This window comes from Trematomus bernacchii, unplaced genomic scaffold (genome assembly GCF_902827165.1).
Source record: "Trematomus bernacchii unplaced genomic scaffold, fTreBer1.1, whole genome shotgun sequence".
NCBI classification, from domain to species: Eukaryota; Metazoa; Chordata; class Actinopteri; order Perciformes; family Nototheniidae; genus Trematomus; species Trematomus bernacchii.
The window spans coordinates 9,319,548-9,340,524 of NW_022987593.1; the positions used below are offsets into that span (position 1 = coordinate 9,319,548).

The window sequence follows — 20,977 nt, forward strand, 5'->3', positions numbered from 1 at the left end:
CGATGTAAAACAGAAGATTATATTTTTTAGCACGCTGTTTTTTGTGTGGAATAAACAAACGAGATATGAGGTGTTGATATATGCGCTTTTTGTAGGCTTTGGGGTTGCTAGTAGGTGGGTTTTGTTACGGTTGGGGAGAGCTAAGCTAGGCTAGTTAGCTGTTTCACCTCCTCTCCAATCTTTGTTCGAAGCTAAGCTAACCGGCTGCTAGTTGTTACCATATGTTTAACAAGAACATGTTGTAAATCTGTAATTGCCCACCAGAAGGCAAACATTTTCCGAAATGTCAAACTTTTTATCAGGTTCTGCTTTCACTCAAGAACATGCACACAGACAACAACCACTAAAAAAAAATAACTCCGCTTTGTCATATAGGTTTTTGCTGTAGAAGGCAACACTGTTGAATGCAGGTTCAAAGTCAGCTGCTCTGTGATCCACAGCTCAAAACAAACGAGGAATTGCAAATAATATTCACCATCCAGCATCTTTCTGCCTGCTTAAGACTCTCACATTGTACTTCTTAAATGTCAGGCAGAGAAGACATGCTGGTGTCCCCATTTGAAAGGATAAGCGGGACAAACACTGCTCCCAATGTCAAGGGTAAAGATTATATTCAAAGTACTATTTACATACATACAGTTTATATTTTGTCGAAAAATAACCATTCTATTTATTAAATTAAAAGTAACAAAAAGCAGATATAGTTTCTCAAGTTAAAACAATTATTTAAAGGTAGAAAATATAATTTAAGTAGTTGTATATAAAATACACAGCTGTGCAAAAAAAAGAGACAAAAATAAAACTATGCACGTAAAGTTTTTCAACCCTCTCTGGCCTTTGGTCTCAATGTTTTATGATCCCTGTATGTCGTATGATTTATAAGTATATCATCTTTACTTAAAGGGGACCTATCATGCTAAATGCACTTTTTGATGTCTTTTATACATAAATATGTGTCCCTGGTGTGTCGGGGAACTCGCGCAGCGTCAGAAAATAAAACCCTCTCTCTTTTCCTCCGTACCCAAATCTCTAAAAACGGGGCTACAACGGAGCTGATCCAGATTTGCGTCCCATATGACGTAATATCGGAAATGTGGACCCACGGCACTATCAGAAAGTTGCTATCAGAAACAATGCCCGACTGTTTTGGACGTAATATGGTCGGTGTTTACATTAGCATCGCTAACACTCAGAGCTAACCTGTACTGGAGAGCATGTGTGTGAAGAAGCAGGAAATAAAAAGGAACTCACCTTGTGGTATAACCGGCAAGAGAGAAAGCCTTTGAGCTCCATACTGTTTCAGAAATAATCCTTGATAATCCATGATATGGCGTTTCATCACGGCAGAATTTAGTTTAGACAGTAGCTGCCGGGTCCCGCATGATCTCAGACCCCTCCTTTTTTATTTTGTATACATTTTTTATTTTTTTAAAGCTTTATACCCAAAATCAGCACTTTTGAAACAGGAAGTGAAATAGAGGGATATGAGGCATGGCTAGAACGGGTGATCTGTTTGGTATTTTTTATATATCTGAGACCTATGCTATTGCCTAAAAATAGCATGATAGGTGCACTTTAAGGAATGACAAACGCATTTTAAATATCTTCCAAATGGCCATAAAAGGTTGAGAGACTTTGCCCAAAGCAATAAAAACAATAATACTTGCATTTACATATATAGACCTTTCAGATTCAAGATCTTTAATTAACAATTTTGTGAAAGCATATAAAGAAAGTGAACTTCTTCTGTTTCCGATGTCCCCCATTACACTGACATGGGGGTCATATTGCTGTTAAAGTGCATCAAAGCTGCTGCAGGTCTCCCCCTCCTCAGACCAGACTGAAGCCCTCGTACTGCTCCACAGCCCGGGTCAGGCGGCGGTGCAGGATCTCTTTGGTCTGGTAGCGGGGCATGTCCAGCAGGTTGTAGCAGGTGTGGGCGACCGGCAGGTAGTGCTCCTCCGCTGTGGTCGACTGGATCACGATGCGCATGCTCTCCATGCCGTGGATGGGGATACGGTCGCTGCCCGTCAGGAACACTGCAGGCAGGACATAGAGGGCAGAGTTGCAAAAAAAACTGCTTGAGCAGGCTGATAATGTTTTGAACCGTCCCATATGCCAATATATATGGTACCTGGATGCATTTATATAATGCTTGTAAACAAAGTAAAGTATTATAATTTAACCCATGACAGCCTGATACCATGCAATGTGTTGGTTTGACCTTAAACACTAAATGGGTTAATTTTCTTGCTCATGGACAGTTTGACATGGAGTAACTAGGATAAAACCTCTATCCTTTACAAGATCTCTCTTCCTTCTCTAAGGCTAATGGTTGCAAAAACAACGTGGGAAAGTTGCTTATTTGCTTTTCCACCTTGTGACACACAGGATTGATTTACCACAGAGATCTTGAAATGATTGTCAACATGTTAAGGCTTTTTGTCGAAGCCAAATGTTTGTGTAGGTAATATATTGTCATGCACGAGGAACAAAATTCACACACAGTATTCATAAGTTGTCTGAGAGAGAGAGTGTGAGTATTAAACTGTCATGCACATTGAGCAATGCGGCGTTTGAATACTTACATAAGAACTGCTTCTTCTGCTCCAGAGGGAACTCGTGGAAAACTTCCCAGAACAATCTGACTGTTGGATGGGTGGCTGTGTATTCCCCTTTGTACACAGCATTCTGCGAAGAGAACAGATTTCAACCAAATTTAGAATTTTTGCCTTGAATTATCTATATAACAATAACAATCACTCTTAGGTTTCCTGGTATGTCATTTCTGCTGTAGGACATTAACTCAGAGCAGAGTGACTCATTGTTACTACAAAATTATACGTATAGCTCTTCAAAACCACACACTGACCTTCTCCATCTCTTCCCAGTTGTAGTTGTTGTTGCCGACCACCATGGCCATCAGCTCAGAGGGCTGGAACAGCGACAGGATCTCCCCGCCGCACACCTTCAGGAAGCCTGAAGAGAAGGCTGCATACTCGTCGCTCACCGAGTCCGAGAACACGTAGCGCAGGTAGGCCTCCACAAACTCTTTCCTGAAAAACACACAACCACACACACGTTAAGTAAACATTTAGATGTATTAAATTGTTCCTCGCAGCAGCTGCATCCTCAAATATTAGTTTATAAGGAAAGAGTCAGACGTCAAGGTTGTAAACACTCACTTCCTTCTTTTGTGTGTGGGTGAAAGTATGTCAGTTCTTCTCTAAATACAAGAATCAAAGCATCAGTGAGGTGTTAGAGCAAGTAAACAAACATTAAATATATATACGAACTTTAGGTCTAAATCAACATCTCTCCTCCAGGGTTCAGATGTTGTACACCGCAGCAGCTACAATGTTCTCTGTTATTTTTGTTATAATGTTCTTATCGTATTGTCGAGGGGATTTTGCAGGAACATCTTAGGTCACTGCCTCTCTTGCCATCTGTTTAGCAGTCAGACGTGCCGACACTACGCCCCCCCCCCCCCCCCCCCTCCCCAACTCTCTGTGGACTCCTCAACACAACACTGTAATCAATGGTACTGGGACAAGGTCAAGCAACAGGGATGTTATGGTGGAGACGAACACGCTAAATGACACTTACAATACAGACATTTTAGTTTTCTACATTTTCAACACGGAGCATGACCTTCAGTTGGAACAATAGGACACAATCTGCCAGCTGTTTGAGCGACCTGATAATCTCAGCACTCGAAAAACAACAGAAATTAAAAGCCTAGAATCATCTGTTTGTCTTTTAGACCTGGACTGAGTGCGGAGCATTAAACAAATTAATAGAACAAGGTCATTTAAAATGGAACATCAAGTGAAGAACAAGCTGACACATTTATTTAAAAAAAGATCTAATCTCCTTAAATTGTTGCATGAACTATCAACATTTATAAATAAACTGTACGTCACCTGTTGTTTTTGTCCACGCTGATGCTCTCTCCTCCGGGAACGAGCTCTTTGACTTCTGTCATCCCATAATTCTCTCTGGTAATCTGAGACATGAACACAACACATGATATTAAATTAAGATTGTGTACGTTTTTACATTTCAGGAGGGAAGTGTAGACGTTTTTTTATGTCAACAAATCCCATAAAAAGGCTTTTACTAACATCTACTTTCTGTACTGTAGGAACAGTTTAATGTGCTCCACCATTTGCTAAAACACGCTTAAAAACATCAATGTGTTCAACATTTTTGCAAACACAGCTATTTACTTTTTAAAATACTTTTGTTAAAAAACGTCTTGTGCTTAAATAAATGTTGGATAAATACAGCCACAAACCTTTAATTTTATTCAGAAGCCTACATTGAAGCATTAAACTCATAAAGCATAACAATGTTAAATGAGCTGCTTTGAATGTTATAAGTATCATATTTTTATTGGTGATTCCAACCTTTTGTGATTGGTGGTATCACCCACTACTACCACCAAATTCTCCTGCTGCTTTAACACTCTCAGGTGAGCTATATGCGTATTAATCCGCAATGGAAAACAGTCCCCAATAAAATACAAGTTTTGAATTAAACTCTAAATTTGTGACACGTTTAAAAGTAGTCAAAAAGTATTAAAAGACAGTCACAATGTTGGTACTGGTCTTTTAATGTGATTAATTGACGATAAGAAAAACCTTTTATTTAGAGGGATAAAGGTGAAACAGTTTGAACACACTTACAGCAAAGTTGAGAAGAAACATCTCCTCCACATCACCTCCTTCGTAGTCCAGAAGTTGTTGTAGACTCCTGCAGAAGAATAAACAGAAACAGTCAATATCTGAAAGCAATAATATAATCAACACGTGTTGTGTGGCACTGGAAACACACAGGCTTATTAATCTTATTAGTGTAGCGGTAAAACAAACAAATGAAGATGTCAAGATCAGAATCACCATCATTCAAATATATTCACTGCATCATAAGTTAGGAGACGAATTTGGTTATTTCATGTGAAAGTAGCTTCTTCATGCATATTACTAACATGCATAGCTGAGGACTTGTTTGTATCGTTTTTAATCTTCATTTCAGAAATATCTGCAACACTCTGATATCAAACATCTGTCGTACTTTATCAGACGGTTCATTTGAGTCGCCTGCAGGTTTAAATCTGACCCTGTTTGACTTTTAAAAAGGCATCAGCTGTTCCTGTCCTACAGCTGTATGGATCAAATAGAAATGTACCGTCAGATTAAAAGTGAGGGGCTGACATATTAGCTAATAATAATGCCATGCCACCACAGGAAATGACTCAGAGGGAGTGTTTGGTTAGTTTCCCTGCAAACATCATGCTGGATATTTACCGCCAAAACACAGGAAACATGGAAAGAAGAAGTGTAGCTGGCAAAGGAAATGATAATTAGGCAAAGAGGATCAAATAACATTGCTTTAAAGTTTGACCCCGACTACAGGTCATTTAAACAATACCAAATATTCAAACAACTGACGCAATTATTTAAACAATGTCTTATCTCTTTATTGTCAGTGTGAGGCAGCCAGTATCCTTAACCCTCCTGTTGTCTTCGGGTCAAATCTGACCGATTTACTACTTTCATCAATCATAACTTTTTTGTTTTACATTCGATTGCATTAATGCTTTATGATATCCTTCACATTAAACATTTGAACATATACAATAGCTGATCACCACTTTCATTGAATTTTGGATGATTTAGTCAACTTTGTAACACCCATGGTGTTCCCGGTCAAAAATGACCGCCATAAAGAAAAGGAATTAGTAACCATCCGGATCAGATAAAACACACACACAAACACCCACACACACCCACACCCACACCCACCCACACCCACACCCACACCCACACACACACACACACACACACACACACACACACACACACACACACACACACACACACACACACCACACACACACACACCACACACACACACACACACACACACACACACACACACACACACACACACACACACACACACACACACACACACACACACACACACACACACACACACACACACACACACACACACACACACACACACACACACTCTAGATGTGTCCCCCCCCCCTTATGTGCTCATCCCCCCATGTGAATCACACCTGGCACACACAAACACACACAGAACAATGACACATTTCCCCCCTTATGTGCCCATCCCCCCACATGGATCACACCTGGCACACACACACAGAACAATGACACATTTCCCGCTCTTATGTGCCCATCCCCCCACATGGATCACATCTGGCACACGCAATACATGTTCAGTGTCTATTCTTTGTATATTTACTGCAGTTTTTCATGTATACCAGTAGTCTGATACAATATTTACAGTTTGAAAGGGTGTTAAATGAAATTTGGTGATGATTAATGGTTTTTGTGTTAATGTAATAGCAGTTAAAACAGGACCTGTCAAATTTGACCGCGAACACCAAAGTAAGGGGGGGAGGGGGGGGGAAACAAAGACAATAGGAGGGTTAAACTGCTCGAGCTTTGAAGGCACAATAGGTGTTTATTCAAGTCAAAATGAAAGGGTACAATATAAAATATTATTGGATATCTAGTCCTTTAAGGAGGTGTTGTCTCTAATAGCAGCTCAACAGTCTGCACAGCCCTTCTTTTAGCTTTTAGATAACTAATCTCAACATTGATAGTAAACTGGACACTATCGGGCACAAAGGAAATGCTTCATGCTCCAAATTCAATGAAGAGGCGTTTGCCAGTGGCAGTTAATTCCACTGCTCTTTAAAAATACACTGGTTATGTAATGTTTCTTTATGATTTTACGCTATTTAGTTACACCTGTGGAGCAACAGATATCAAGAGTTTCTCTCTTAGGTTAATTTTGCTCGTTCTTTAGAGAGACATGGTATTTTAAAATATGCAGATTATGCATTATTTTATCATATATTACTCATTACCGGAGCAGAAATCTGCACATTCAATAAAGCCAGGTTAAAAAAACTGGTTTTCTTTTGTCAAGTTTTAGTCAAAGTTGGAATTGGATGTCTTTTATATCATTGTATACACTTAGCCATGCATTTAGGGAATACATGTTCAATAAATCAGGCAATAAATGATATCCAGGGTTCATACACTTTTTCATCAATGAAGTTCAATGACTTTTCCATGACCTTTACTTAATTTTCCATGACCAAACAAATTACTCTTTCTCAGTGGTACCACTGAAAATGGTTTATTTTAACATGGAACAGGAAAATAAGGTTTGCATATGAAACATGTTGTGCCTATCTAAAACAAATCCAATAGTAGGCTTACTAGCTTCTACAGGCTAAAGCAACTAAAATCTCTCACCAGCAAAATACCTCGTCAGTTAAATGCCATTTTACGTTTCATTACTATACGATACAGTATTTATTATCATTATAGTATTACTATTTTGGCGATTAGATAAAATATAAATTATATTTGATGCAACTTTAGTTACATTTCTATGACTTTTCCAAAACTTTGGGAAAAATATTGTTTTCCATAACTTTTCCAGGGCCTGGAATTAGCATTTTCAATTTCCATGACTTTTCCAGGTTTTTAATGACCGTAAGAACCCTGGATATCAATCTCTCTCCCCCCCCCCCCTTCCAGCTCAGACGACACTTACCTGGCCTCGGTGGGGGAGAGCTCCTTGAAGTCCTCCAGCGTTGGCGCCACATCGAGCAGCTTCTTGTAGAGAACCAGGGGGAAGTGGAGGTCCACCACCGTGGAGTTGTAGATGGCCAGACCGCAGATGATCCCGATCAGGTGAAACCAGTTCTGCTCAACAAAACACTGGAAACACACAGGAGGACATTATTTGACTATTGCCTTTCTGTACCTGTCTAACATAACTGAAGACTTCTCACGTCCTACAAGTAAAACAATGATATACCAGGCAGAAAAACATTTTTTTCCTAAATGAAAAATGGTGCTGTGCATGCTTCTCAATTTCAAAAATGTCTGTCAAAAATCACATCTAAAACTCAAGCTTGAAAAATTATTAAGTGTGGTGAGCATGTCCCTGAAGATAACATGGCCATCATTTCAATTTGACATTGAATAAAAATAAAATGTTTTCAACAAGTTCAGTCAGACAACTCACGTGTTTCTTAATATGTTTATTATAAGCAGCATATAGTTTGAGTTTGGCGTCTAGGCTCGGGCCTCATCACTCCACAGATTTACAAAGAACATTGAGTGATGATTAGATAACTATCCCCCGAGCCTACAGGTGGAGCTGGGGTGGTGGTGGGGCAGGCGAGTAGCAGCAACATGAAACACAGCAGCAGGAACATGAACGTAGCAATAGCAAGTGAACACAGCAGCAGCATAGCGAGGCAGAGGCAGGAAGACCTGGCAGCTTAAATAGAGCGGCATGTTTAGGAGAATGTGTTTGGTTGGTTGTAAGAGGGACGAGGTAATGTATGATTGGTGCTCGAGTTGACTGCCTGAACTAGCTTGCAGGCTTCGCCCCATTTAATATAATAAATAAGAAGCAATAATAAAACAGATTGACCTTGCACATACAGACAAAAAGGTAATGGAAATTGGCTGATTTTTATTTCATTGCTGGATCGTTTGACTTTGTAACAAGTGGTTCCTAAAGTTCATGGACATTTGACTTTATAGAGATGAATAATTTGTAAACTGACATATCACTAATGGCAGTAGCTCTTCCTGGAATTACACTTGCAGGTCAAATAAAAGCCAAAGCCCTGGCGATACACTAGATTACTAACTCCTATCAAAAAGCTACCAACCAAACTCGTAAAAAAGGGTTATTTGAGTTACTTAAATACTGTTTCAAAACTATTACATGTTACTCAATACTGTGGGCAATCCCAACAGGAGCAATTTTGGGTGAAGTGTCTTGCCCAGGGACACAAGTTAACGACATGCTGACTGCAGTGGGACTCGAAATTGCTACCCTCTGATTCGAAGGTCAGCGCATTAACCCACTGCGCTACACGCCTCCCATAAATTGCCTTTAAATAACTCCACTCAGCTTTGCATGCAAATACGTTTAAGAACAGAGTCTGTTTACATAATTAGCATGTACTACAGTGTTAACTTACTTTGTCTGAGAACCACAGCAGGTTGGACTCTTTGTAGTGAGTGAACATCCCATAAACAGGATCCATCAGCTCCTTTAAGAGCAGCAGGAAGAACTCTTTAGTTACTCCACCTGCATCCACGGCCTCCTCTCCATCAAAGATCACCTGCAGGAGGAAGAGAGGACGTCACAGACGGTAGGGGCTTGTTTTATTTTATCAAAATTACAGAACCACAGTGACCTTGTTAGGATAAACTCTCACCTTCAGAGGTTTCTTGAGATCCACATCGGAGTACATGGTGAGCTCACGTAGTGTGTCACTCACTAAATGGTCCCTGCGCACATGGAGCACCAAGTAAGGGTTCCTAGCAAGGTGGGGTTCCAGCGTGAGCAGCATGAAGACGTTGTGTAGGTTTGCACCGCTAACTGCCATCTGGGTCACACAAGAAAAAGGAAGGAGAGTTAATAAGATAATAAAAATACATAGTGAGTGCAATCTAATTAATTTCACACTGTTTACAAATTAAGGAGAGACACTACAGATAGACAGGTGAAAATAGAAACATTTCTTTCATCATAATAAAACTTCCCCAGTTGATAACGTACATAAAGACAATTGTTTTTTGAAACTTTATTTGTGATTATGCAAATTATGCATTATCTAATATATTCTATTACCGTTTTAAATGAAGGAAAAATCTACCTGCATTTGCAGCTCGGCGTCTGTTTGCAGCATGGTTGTCTTGGCTTGAGCGTTCAGTATGAACGGGTAGGCACAAAGGTTCACTGAGGGGAAGTCACTCTGCAAGGGAATCAGGAAAATAATTACTACACTAATACCATAGAAATAAATCTAATCAAAGATGTAATTTTAGATGTTAAATCGAGTATTTAATCTGAATACCTGCGATGGGGAGGATGATTGTTTCTAGAAAACAAAATGAGAGAAATAGAAGTCACTTGATTTGAAATGAAAACAAGGTCACGAGCAGCAAGTGTAATAAGATTAAAAAATCCCTCCGATGTCCAAGGGTGCTAAAGGGGCTTGTCTGTGAACTTAGATGCTTATTGGACAGCAAGCAATGATAAACAGCAACACACCCACAAGCAGTGTGTGTGTGTATGTGTATGTGTATGTGTATGTGTGTGTGTGTGTGTGTGTGTGTGTGTGTGTGTGTGTGTGTGTGTGTGTGTGTGTGTGTGTGTGTGTGTGTGTGTGTGTGTGTGTGTGTGTGTGTGTGTGTGTTTGTTTAGCGGATGCCAAGTAACAAGGAAGTCAAATGTTGTGGGAGAATGTCAGTACTCACGATGTCAGCTTTACTCAGAAACCATTTGAGGTAGTCTTCCTGGATGTCCACCAGGTTGGTGATGTCAGGGATATAAAAGCGGTTGTACTCCACATGGCGGGCCTTTAGGTTAACCTGGTAGCATGGAACAAAATGTAACAAAGTAGTCTACAGATTAAAGGTGGGGTAGGTAAGTTTGAGAAACCGGCTCGAGTGCGCTAGAATTTGAAAATACACAGCCGGAAAAAATCTGCCACTTCCTTACAGAGCCCCTCCTCCAACACACACGAACGCGCACATGACCAATGAGGGCACGAGATAAGTTTGTGCACAGATGGAAGGCTGACAGGCAGGTAGGCCATCCAGTTACTTTAGCCGGGCCGGCTAAAATGATTGGTCGTGCTTTTTACAGTATTACGGCTTCCACAGATGACATTTCTTTATGGATTTTTTGTCAAAGCACTTAAGATATTCATTGCTATCGGGATGTTAAGAGCATTCCATGGAATATAACAAAAAGTGTATCTCGAGCCGGTTTCTCAAACTTACCTACCCCACCTTTAACTACTAATAAATCAGGAAAAAGTCATGTTTTATTGCAGAATTGAGGGCTTGTGTGGATACCTTGTGGAGTTTCTCCAGCAGACGCAGTGTGGCGACAAAATAGTTTTCGTAAAACACCGGTACGAGCAGCGTCTTTCCTCCCGTTAGCATGAACACAACGATGCTCTTGTACATGTCGACCATTCTGGTGAACACGCTGCCGTCAACAAAACACCACCAGTTATCTGCAGGGATGGAGACAGTGATTTAATGAAATTAGAGAGTAAATAACTCATAAGAGGTTCAGAAGTTTGTGTTTCAGCCCATTCATGCATGAACACAGACGGCAGCTAATGAAGACGATTTGAAATTACATGTATGATACCTAATACTTTGGCGGGGTTGGCGTCCAGCCGCAGGATGGCCATTGCGAGGGGGATGGTGAGGCGGATGTAGTTCTTGGAGTCCAGCAGGACGGGGTACTCAGATAAGATGAGGTAGATCCTCATGGCCTCGACGTCGGGAGGGGAGCGCGGCAGCTGAGGGATCACCAGACTCTCAAAACTCTTGGTGGCCTAAACAAAGAGCAGGACACAGAAAGGGCGCATGTTGAAGATTGTGCATTACACAGACATAAGGAACAATATTCACAGTTATACAGAGAAACGTTTAATGTATGAAATGTACTATGCTATGATATAAAAGCTAAGAAAATCATTGGTAGGATAATTTTCAATTCCAAAACGGCCTGGAGAAGCTTTTAGTGGTTTGGAATTTGGCCTTGGTCTCCGCACAAATCATAATTCATGTTCAGTCTATCATTACTGAGCTAATGTTAGAGGTTATGACTCAGTCTGCGGCAGAACTTGATGTACTTTCCAAACAAGCCCAACACTCATGCAGTATGAATGTTTTCTCATAACAACAAGATAGATGTCAGTAATAGTCTCAAAGGTTCTCTACCGTTTCATTACAGTGAGAAAAAACACTTTAGTTTGTAATCAATAACAAATCTGAGTCTTTCAGGTTTTGGCACAGAGGAGAGAAACATGTGATTACCTTTTACAGATTTCATTTTGTAATAAACCTTTAGTCAGTACCTGCTCCTGAAGTCCAGAGAAGGCGGGTTTGCTGAGCGTCTCAAATAGTTTTCTGACAGAGTTGAGATCGATGCCTGGGATCTTTGGGTTGGTTTTAAAGTGGGTATCATCACTGAGAAGGAAAGCAAACACACGATTATGTGTCGACTATCTATTATGTCTCAGCAATCATGAACAGCGTAAAAATAGGCCAGTGCGCACATTCAAGGACTTTAAGGTTTAACTCGATATTACTCGACACTCGTTACTTTAGATTAAACGCCGAAGGTTAGGTGAACACAAAGGATAAAGGTATTTAAATCAATCCCTTAGCAGATCTCCTCCAGTGGATAGTGCGGACACAAAGTCAACAAACCCCCTCGGCATGAAGGACAGCAATTATTTACAGTGTAAGCCTTCACATTCTTATAGCTCAGGTTTTATTTAGTCATAACACCAATACATCAGATCTGATCCCGTGGAGGCTGTTTTCCAAACAAATGACACTGATGCAGACAGTACACTGTGAGTGAGAGCACTGACCCATTTTATTTTGAGAACTCTGTGAACTGAAATATCCAGAAAAGTGTTCCCAGGGCGTAAATATTACAGTAATACAATAAAAATGACAGCAAGTGAGAAACAAGTTTTAGGTCCCTAACTACAGTATATGTAAAATAACTCATTATTTTAGCTGACCAAGTTTAAATGCATCCTATACAGTTTTAGATATTTTAATTTATTTACACTTTTATAGTTCACTTTACAGCCATTCATTTCCATCTGGTTTTAAAATCACTTTATACACGCTTGAAACTTTTGCTAAAATTATTGCAGATCTGATATTCTCTGGGATGTACCTAAACAGATGAAAACAGATGGATGTCTGGAGCAGTGAAAAACATTAAATGAAATGTTTTAAACATAAAGTAAGGTTTGCCTAATGGTTAACTGTATTGTTAAGTATACATTATTTGTAGTAAATAGTATTTTTTTTAAACGTAGCTATAACTTAAAAAGTAACAAAGTGGAGGGAAAGAATTACAGAACTAGAATGAAGTAGGACAAAATATAAAAACCCAAGTATAACTACCTCACATGTACATCAGTGCAATATTTGAGTAAATGTACTTTCGACGACTGCATTTCCTACTGGACTCCTGAGAACGTATACGTTTCACTAGACAGTACAATATGAAGTACTTTAGGTTTGTTTTTACCCTGATGGCCTCCACAGTTCATACCTGCACTCGATAAGTATCTGCTGATGAGTGTGTACTTAAAAGCCAACACACCTTCACACAGACTGCTTGTCAGAGACATCAGTCAGTGACCAAACAGCTGAAACCTTTCCCAGCTCTGACACTCAGCATGTTTTGGTGGATAAGATGACATACCAGGTTGTGGCCCCTGTGAGGTCCCTGTAGGCCCCTGTGAGACCCCTGCCCAATAAGGTCCCAGGAGTCTAGCCTACACATGAGTTTGACCAGTTCTAAAGATCATCGGCTATTTTTCGCTAAACTCACAGTGAAGGTACAGACAAAGTATAACTAGACTTCTCAAAAATTATGAAAACCTATTTATGTATGCAATCATTTTTCAGTTTGATAATACATTATTCAACCATTAGAGACAATAAAACATATTTTAAAATGTGGAAAAGGGAAATGCATGTTTGTACCCCGTTCAATGAATCTGCTACTTCTACATTATTCATCCTAATGCCTGTCACCAGGTCCTATTCCCCCCCCCCCCAACCATGACAAGTTTTGCATTGAGTAGTAGGATACAAATGTATATGACGCGGGAAGAGATTTTTCTTAAGAGATTGTTATTTTTCAAAACAACTACAAAACAGATTTTTGGTGAGAAATAAAAGTAAAAAATGCATTGCGTTTTAAAAGATTATTTCATATGTGTTATGTACAATCTTAACCTGAAAAGTAATTAGGGACTGCAGCTGTAGTAGTATTGTGGAGTGCAATATTTCCCAATAAAAACGAATGGAGTAGTGGTATTACGATCAGGAAAGGGAAGTACAGTAGTTGAGTTTATTACATAGTTACTTATGTATTTTAACATACCTTTGTTCCAAGAAGCTGGCGTTCCAACAAGCCGTAGAGGAGAGTTGAATTATAATGTCACTGTACACAAAAACATAAAACAGAGCCTCACTGTGAAAAATGTTAAACCAACAGAGACAAGTGCAGAGACCATTCACATATAATTGACTTACATCACAACATTACAATAATACTTGACTTACTTTATGACAGTGGAGTCTGTGCTGTACATCAGCCTTAGCCTCCATGAATTTAATCTTTCATTATTGATCGGGGATATTGATTTACTGACATTCATCACTCTGAAGTCGTCCGGGGGGACAGAACTCTGCAGACAGGAAGACAAACAGAGACAAGAGATTATAGCACAAATATTTTGATGATGTTTGTGCTGGTACTTCCACAGTTCGACTGCGGCTTCAGTCTTAGTTGTGTCTCTTCTTCTTCCATGAAGATAAAATAAATAGGCCACGTCTGACGCCTAAATATTTTGCTGTAGAGGCTGAATGTGTGTTGTTTCTTTATCAGTGCACATTCCTGACTATTCGCCGGCTATTTGTAGAAGACAACTGCTCCATATACAGTAGAGCTCCTGTATAAGAACTGGTATGAGTTTAGACATTAATGCCACCCTGTGGTTAAACACAGGAACTGATTAGGGGAAAGCATAAACACAAGGTTATTTGGGGGTGTATTTTTTTTTTTTTTGTAATGGTACAGTTCACCCTAAATAAAAAAGAAACAAAACAGACACACATGTGCAAAAAAATGCCACAAAAAATATTTTAAATGAAAAAGATGCAAAAGAAATAGTATTTTGATGGTTAGGCTTGAAATTCTTTGAAATAAATGTGATGCAATCAATAGATTTAAAAGGCAAACTGTTTATAGATTTAAATGTAACTAAATCAAATATAACTATTAAAATTAAGACCACAGGCTTTAAAAAGAAGGTCACTAAAATCTGAAATCACATACCTCTTCATTAGAGTACAGTAAGAAGCCGTGGTCTCCTCCACAGATGATTTTGGTCACTGTATGTTGTTTGGATTTTAAGAAAGGAAAGAGAAAGAGCACATGTTAGCTGGTAAGGCGTGTGGCGCAGTGGACTAGTGCGTTGGTGTTCGGATCAGGGGAGCACAGGTTCAAACCCCACTGCAGTCAGCATGTCGTTGTGTCCCTGGGCAAGACACTTCACCCCAAATTGCTCCTGTGGGGATTGTCCACAGTATTGAGTATGTAAGTCGCTTTGGATAAAAGCGTCTAACAAGTAACATGTAATGTAATGTAATGTAATGTAAACAGCTCATAACAGATAATTAAATACATACTTAGAGTAGTTGTGTTTCATGCTTTTATTGAAAATAGGGAGAGTGTACATAGTCATGGTGTCATAGTCTTCTGATTACCTGATCTGTGGAAACTCCCAGTCAGGAAACCGGCCTTGAGAGGAAACGGGCTGCTGGCATCCCCCGGTGCTCCTGTGGCCAGCTGGCCGTGGCTGTTACAACCGAACGCATACACCACGCAGGAGGAAGGCACAAACGCCAACGTGTGTTGCCTGACAAAAGAAGAAAGAGCAACATTTAGGACGAAGGAGGACAGAGCCAGCCTCAAATGTACTTAAGGGGAACATTCATTTGCAACCACTGTTTGCCAAGATAAGATATGGGATTAAAACACCCTAAAAGTTTCATTTTATTATTCATGCGTCTGATTTCAAACAGTACAAATGTTTCCTTTAAACCAAGAACACAGTAGGCATAAAAATGGCAGATGGCAAGGATTTTCATTTCATTTTCAGGAGCTACAGGTTGGGAGCCATTCGTAAAAACCTCCGGCATGGTTACACTTGACATAATATTACAATATATTTGCGATTGAAAATGTCAGTGTGTGGCTATTAGTGCTGATCATTGTGAATTTGACTGGGTTTTCACTGAGGCTCTTTTCCTTAAAAGGGGGCCAATTTTGCCAAATGAAAGCACTTACCGGATGTTAACAGAGAATAGCACTGAGATACCTTTTGTTTGGCAGTGTGGTTAGAGGTGCATTTAACCCTCTGCTGGTGCAGAGTTACACCATTTGTTTGTCCTTTAGTTATTTGAGAAGGTTTAGTGGACGCAATAGCCGCACAATCCTTTTGTGAGTTTGCCCCTTGAGATTATAAAATACAATCTAATTTAAGACAAATCAATAACCCTGCCAATAATTTGTGATGTTTCAGAAAGTTGTTAAACTTTGAAATACCTTTGAAGTTAATTCAGTACAATATAACATTACCAGTAACCACAGCCTAAAAGATGACCACAGAGCTAAATAAACACTTTTCTGACAGAGACATCAGCTTGTACAGGTGTACCTCATATTTTGTCTAGGTTAAAAGGGAAAGTACCTGCCACAGGTGATCTGGGACACCTCGGTGCCCATGAGCTCCAGCACTCGCCTGGGTAACAGTTCATTGTTGGTGGAACCATGACCCAGCTGACCCCACGAGCCTTCACCAAATGTAAACAAGCCGCCGTCCTGCCAGAGACACAACAAAGGATTAACTCTTGTTGCTGTTTCAGATTGTTGGCTGTAATGCAGCAAGTCAAAGTTAAATATGTAGAGAATCACTATACAGAGAGAATACTCCAACTGATATACCAATTATCAAACAGCTGACTTGGGACTATACAAACGGAGCTATTAAACGCTATTGGAGGTAGTAAGATATGTGGATCTGTGGGGAACTGAAAGTCCCCAGTGGGGGTTTCTACCTTTGTGAGGGCCGCTGTATGTTCCTCTCCACAGCTGATGTGAACAACTTTTTGAGATCTCAGAAACTTGATGTGGCACGGGACAGCACGATCTGAGGAAGTGAAAATAAATAAGCAAGCAAGATCACTCAATCTCTTATACACTGTTTGTGTATTCACATATGAGTGGTACACCTTAGAGGAACAAGGTCACTTCTGCAATTGAATCTCTCCATGAGTATTTGTTTTAATTCTGTTTGTATACTTCAATTCAAGGCTGTATTGTCATTTGTACATTAGCTACAGTGTAGATATGTCAATGAAAAACGTAGGTCACAGGCTCCTCCAACAGTGCAACAGATATATAGGACGTAGAACAAATAAAACAGATAAAGTAAATACAAATAAAATAGAATAGAAATAGTGCAAGAAGAGTCTATTGACAAGTATATATATTATATCCCATATCTAATGAATAAAACAATACTGTAACTGCTATATTGTAGGTGTAATATTAAATCAATATATACCAGTGTATACACATAGTTATTGCAGCTTTTTAAGAGTATAATTAAGGCCATTTAAAAGCGCATCCAAGGTACCTAAACCAGAAATGTCCACACTTTTGAAGACTTTATCACCACATTTAATTGTTACTATAAATGCAATTAGAAAAAAAATAAAGTTTATATAATTCCTTTATACCTAAAGCAACGAATGTATATTGTCATGTTGTTCATTTTACAAGCTGTTCACAAGTATGTTTTGATCATAATTATTTAATAATACAATCATGTATTTCTTTTTAAATGGATATGGCCTGGTATTTTTTCCTATCCAGCTGATTGTTACCTTGTTTATCATTGAGACCCAGTTGTCCAGCTCTGTTTTTGCCCCATCCGAACACAGCTCCAGACAGGGAGAGAGCGAAGCTGTGGTCCCCCCCAGCGGTTATCTGTGCCAGAGGAATACCCGCCAGAGACATGAGGGGGTGAGGGAACAGCTTGCTCGGTTCTCCCTTCCCCAGGCCGAGCTGACCGCTGGTGTTCTGGCCCCACGTGAACAGCTGGCCGTCTGTAGGGGAAAACAGAGGAGAGAAAACAGGTAATTTCACATTTGCATCAATTACTGCCAGGAAAGGAACATATTTAACATCTGTTTGGTGATGTCAGACTATGCAACATCCCTGAGGACCCCTCTCTCTCCATCCAATCTGTCTCTCTGCATCACTGTCAAATAAAGGCAAGATGCCAGACAATATTCTTAAAGAAATTACAAAGAAAGGAGAAAAAGATTGAAAAAACCTTTACTTCTTTCTTTAAATGTGAATACAATGGCTGCATCCCACATGTTTTTCCTATATAGTTCCTAAACTATATATGAAAAATGTTCCTATATAGTGCCCCACATTATATTTCATTAGAGTATAAAGTAAATATTTTTCTTTAAATAGGAGAAGCCTCGTTATCAACACCTCATATTATTATTATGTATGTGTTTTTCTGTGGGGATTTCCAAAATCGTTTGGATGTGAACAAAGTACAGATTGTACAGTATTATTTTATGTGTGAAAAGGATTTGAGATGCATGCTGATGTAAAGTTTAAATTGTTGTCAGTCTCATCTGGATGTGGATCGAGTTTTGCCAAAGAGTGGATGGATACAAGAATACAGACATGATGTGTTATGAAGAGATGTTGTCTTTCACACCTTTTGAAAGTGCAATGCAGTGCTGATTCCCACACATTACTTGAGAGATCCGGTGGTCACACAGCCTCTTGACCAACCTGGGGGGGGAAGGAAAATGATTATTAACCAAACTATAGAAAACCAGGAATGAGCTACTTACAGTATGCTAAATAATGATAATCAAATATGCACAGAAATACAAATGTTTATTTATTCGACCCAATACTTACATTTGTATTAGATTATTACATTTATACATTATTAACTATTTATATTAAAACCTTGGTCTAAATATCAGTTATCAGAAGATTTCATTTTGTGACCAGGATAGTCCGGGGTTCAGCTTCTTGGCTTAACTAAAGTCTTTTTTTTAAATGTATGAACATTCATAGTAGACAAGTCTCTGAGCTAAACTGTAAGAAATTACTTATTTATTTACAAAGCTCATATCCAAAAATTATTACAACATATTTTTTCTTTTCAGCCAAAAGCCTACATTTTTTGTTTCTGTGCTACTCAGTCACCTTGGGATTCGAACAGCCACCTCTGAGGTCCCCAGGCCGAGCTGGCCCCCTTCACCGGCCCCCCACGCAAACACTTGCCCCTGCTCGTTGACCGCCATCGAATGAGCCCGACCACACGACACCATCTTTATGGTCTGAGTGTCGAGCGCCGCTACAAGCTCTGTGGAGAGGAGGGAGAGCTTCAGACATTTCAAGTATGTTAAGTATGGAGGTTTCATTTTCAAGATACTCTCTCGTTGCATACACAAAGGCCTGGGTATACGTTTTGTTACTGACAAAAACTACTTTTCCTTTCAGTTAGCAAGCTAAATAATCCAAATGGGTTTTTTTTAATTCATGATTTTGTAGTAGAGAGCATTTATTATGCCTTCATGGACCCAACACATCTCAGGCATTTAGCGTGGGCATCTAATCTTTTGGACAGCTCTAACTTAGTGAGGCATTAAAGGCATTTGCTGTAAGTCATAACAAAAAACACCTGATGTTCAGAAGCCCAGATCTTATGATATTAAACATACACAGAAGAAATCTGAGTCATCTATGCTGAGGCTGTGTGCTATCAAAGTAGGCTTGTCACATCATAGACCCAGCAGGAATCACGTGAGGAGGACAGACTGTGGTGCAGATAATGTGGAGTTGGTGTACTGGTTTCATACAGTATGTGGTTTCCTGCTATAGAACAGGTTTATTGCGGATAGATATGATCCTGTGGTTTCAATAGAGTGCCCTATCGATCATAAATCTATCGATTAGATTTATGATTCGAAAATTATAAAAGTAGGGTAGACATGTGGAGATTATCCGACTGAACAAAACGTGATCCGTCTCTTAAATGTGTGTCAACCACAGACCTTATTTCGAGCTATTTTCCAAAATCCTATGGAGAAATTGGATTGCTTTTTTGTCGAAGGAACCCATGCGCAGCTTACTTCCGGGTTTTAGGACGCGTCACTGTGGCACTCTATAGAGACTATACTAGAGTATGACTTAAAATAATCGGCAACTAACTAATTACAGGATGCTTCATAATTTACAAATGATCTTTACCTAAATAAATCCTATGTGAATCATCAACATCTGTACCAAATGTTAAGGCAATCATTGCATCCAGTTGATGTCAACATATTTGACTTGGAAAGTGGTGAACTGACCAAGAGTTGGCGTTGCCCTCCGTAGAGACAGGCACTGCCAATACAAACAGCTTTTGTAAACACGCCATGTCATCTTCACCCACATTCTCACACCTGTTTGGTAACTTTCCACTCTGACCAAGTGAAAGTGGTGCAGCATGGTGGTGCAACCGCTTACACTGTGTAATGATTAATCAAAAGGTCAGTGAATCAGCATTTCAGCTTACCTGGAGAAGTCCCTGGTTTGTCTTGGCCTAGCTGTCCACAGCTGTTAGAACCACATGTGTACACACTGCCATCTTGCAGCAGGAATATAGAGTGTTGGCCTCCACACGCTACATCTTTCAGTCCCCTGCCATTGAACACTTGGCAGTATCTTGGCTCAAATAGGAGGTTCCTCTCCAAACCTATTCCCAACTGTCCATCCTTTGCATTGCCCCAACAGAGCATGTTGTCGAGGGGAGAGGGCGATAAGTACCGATCTGAAGAGGCAGAGAGTGATGGCCAGATGGAGGAAGACAAAACAATGTTCAGGCTTGACAGCAGCCCCGCTTTCTCCGCTTCATGTAAAGTCCAACCCTGGAAGAAGCAAGAAACAGGGTAAATATCACGTCATATTTCTTCATTAGGAACACTTTCTGATTACCGTGCTCCATGTGAAGCCCTGATGCTTTTTTTAACATTAAAGTATGGGTTTAAAGGTGAACATGGATGAAATGTGTGAGAATGGTGTAAGCATTCTGAAGAAGAACAGGACAGTGTGTTTAAATAAACCTTGTGGGTGTAATCCCGGCTTAAGAAGCTACAACAGTCCCTGCTTTACTGTCAATCCGCATGCAACACATGCATATTACTCACTGAGTTAGACATGGGTAATAAATAAA

At 39.7% G+C, this 20,977-nt stretch overlaps 1 protein-coding gene across 1 annotated transcript; it reads right to left on the minus strand.

The window, feature by feature from the left end:
* Positions 1–1,480: 1,480 nt before the first annotated feature.
* herc3 (HECT and RLD domain containing E3 ubiquitin protein ligase 3) lies at positions 1,481–20,580 on the minus strand. Its single transcript, XM_034130287.1, has 24 exons — positions 20,321–20,580; positions 18,964–19,123; positions 18,461–18,537; positions 17,604–17,825; positions 16,773–16,864; positions 16,406–16,536; positions 15,420–15,571; positions 14,989–15,044; positions 14,214–14,338; positions 14,032–14,091; positions 11,969–12,080; positions 11,254–11,443; positions 10,950–11,113; positions 10,347–10,460; positions 9,944–9,967; positions 9,743–9,841; positions 9,302–9,472; positions 9,062–9,205; positions 7,612–7,778; positions 4,689–4,755; positions 3,924–4,006; positions 2,873–3,056; positions 2,589–2,691; positions 1,481–2,039 (listed from the first exon to the last, which is right to left on the minus strand). The coding sequence occupies exons 1-24, from the start codon at positions 20,541–20,543 to the stop codon at positions 1,831–1,833; spliced, it is 3,129 nt and encodes a 1,042-aa protein (XP_033986178.1). The 5' UTR covers positions 20,544–20,580; the 3' UTR covers positions 1,481–1,830.
* Positions 20,581–20,977: the final 397 nt, after the last annotated feature.

Bases quoted from the DNA above. Each gene is read 5' to 3' on its own strand.
- herc3 (XM_034130287.1), bottom strand. From the start codon at position 20,543: ATGCTCTGTTGGGGCAATGCAAAGGATGGACAGTTGGGAATAGGTTTG. The intron at 11,444-11,968 runs GTACTGACTAAA...CTCTTTGTTTAG, and splicing joins TCTCTGGACTTCAGGAGCAG to GCCACCAAGAGTTTTGAGAG. The intron at 2,692-2,872 runs GTCAGTGTGTGG...TTCTCTTCGCAG, and splicing joins ACTGGGAAGAGATGGAGAAG to AATGCTGTGTACAAAGGGGA.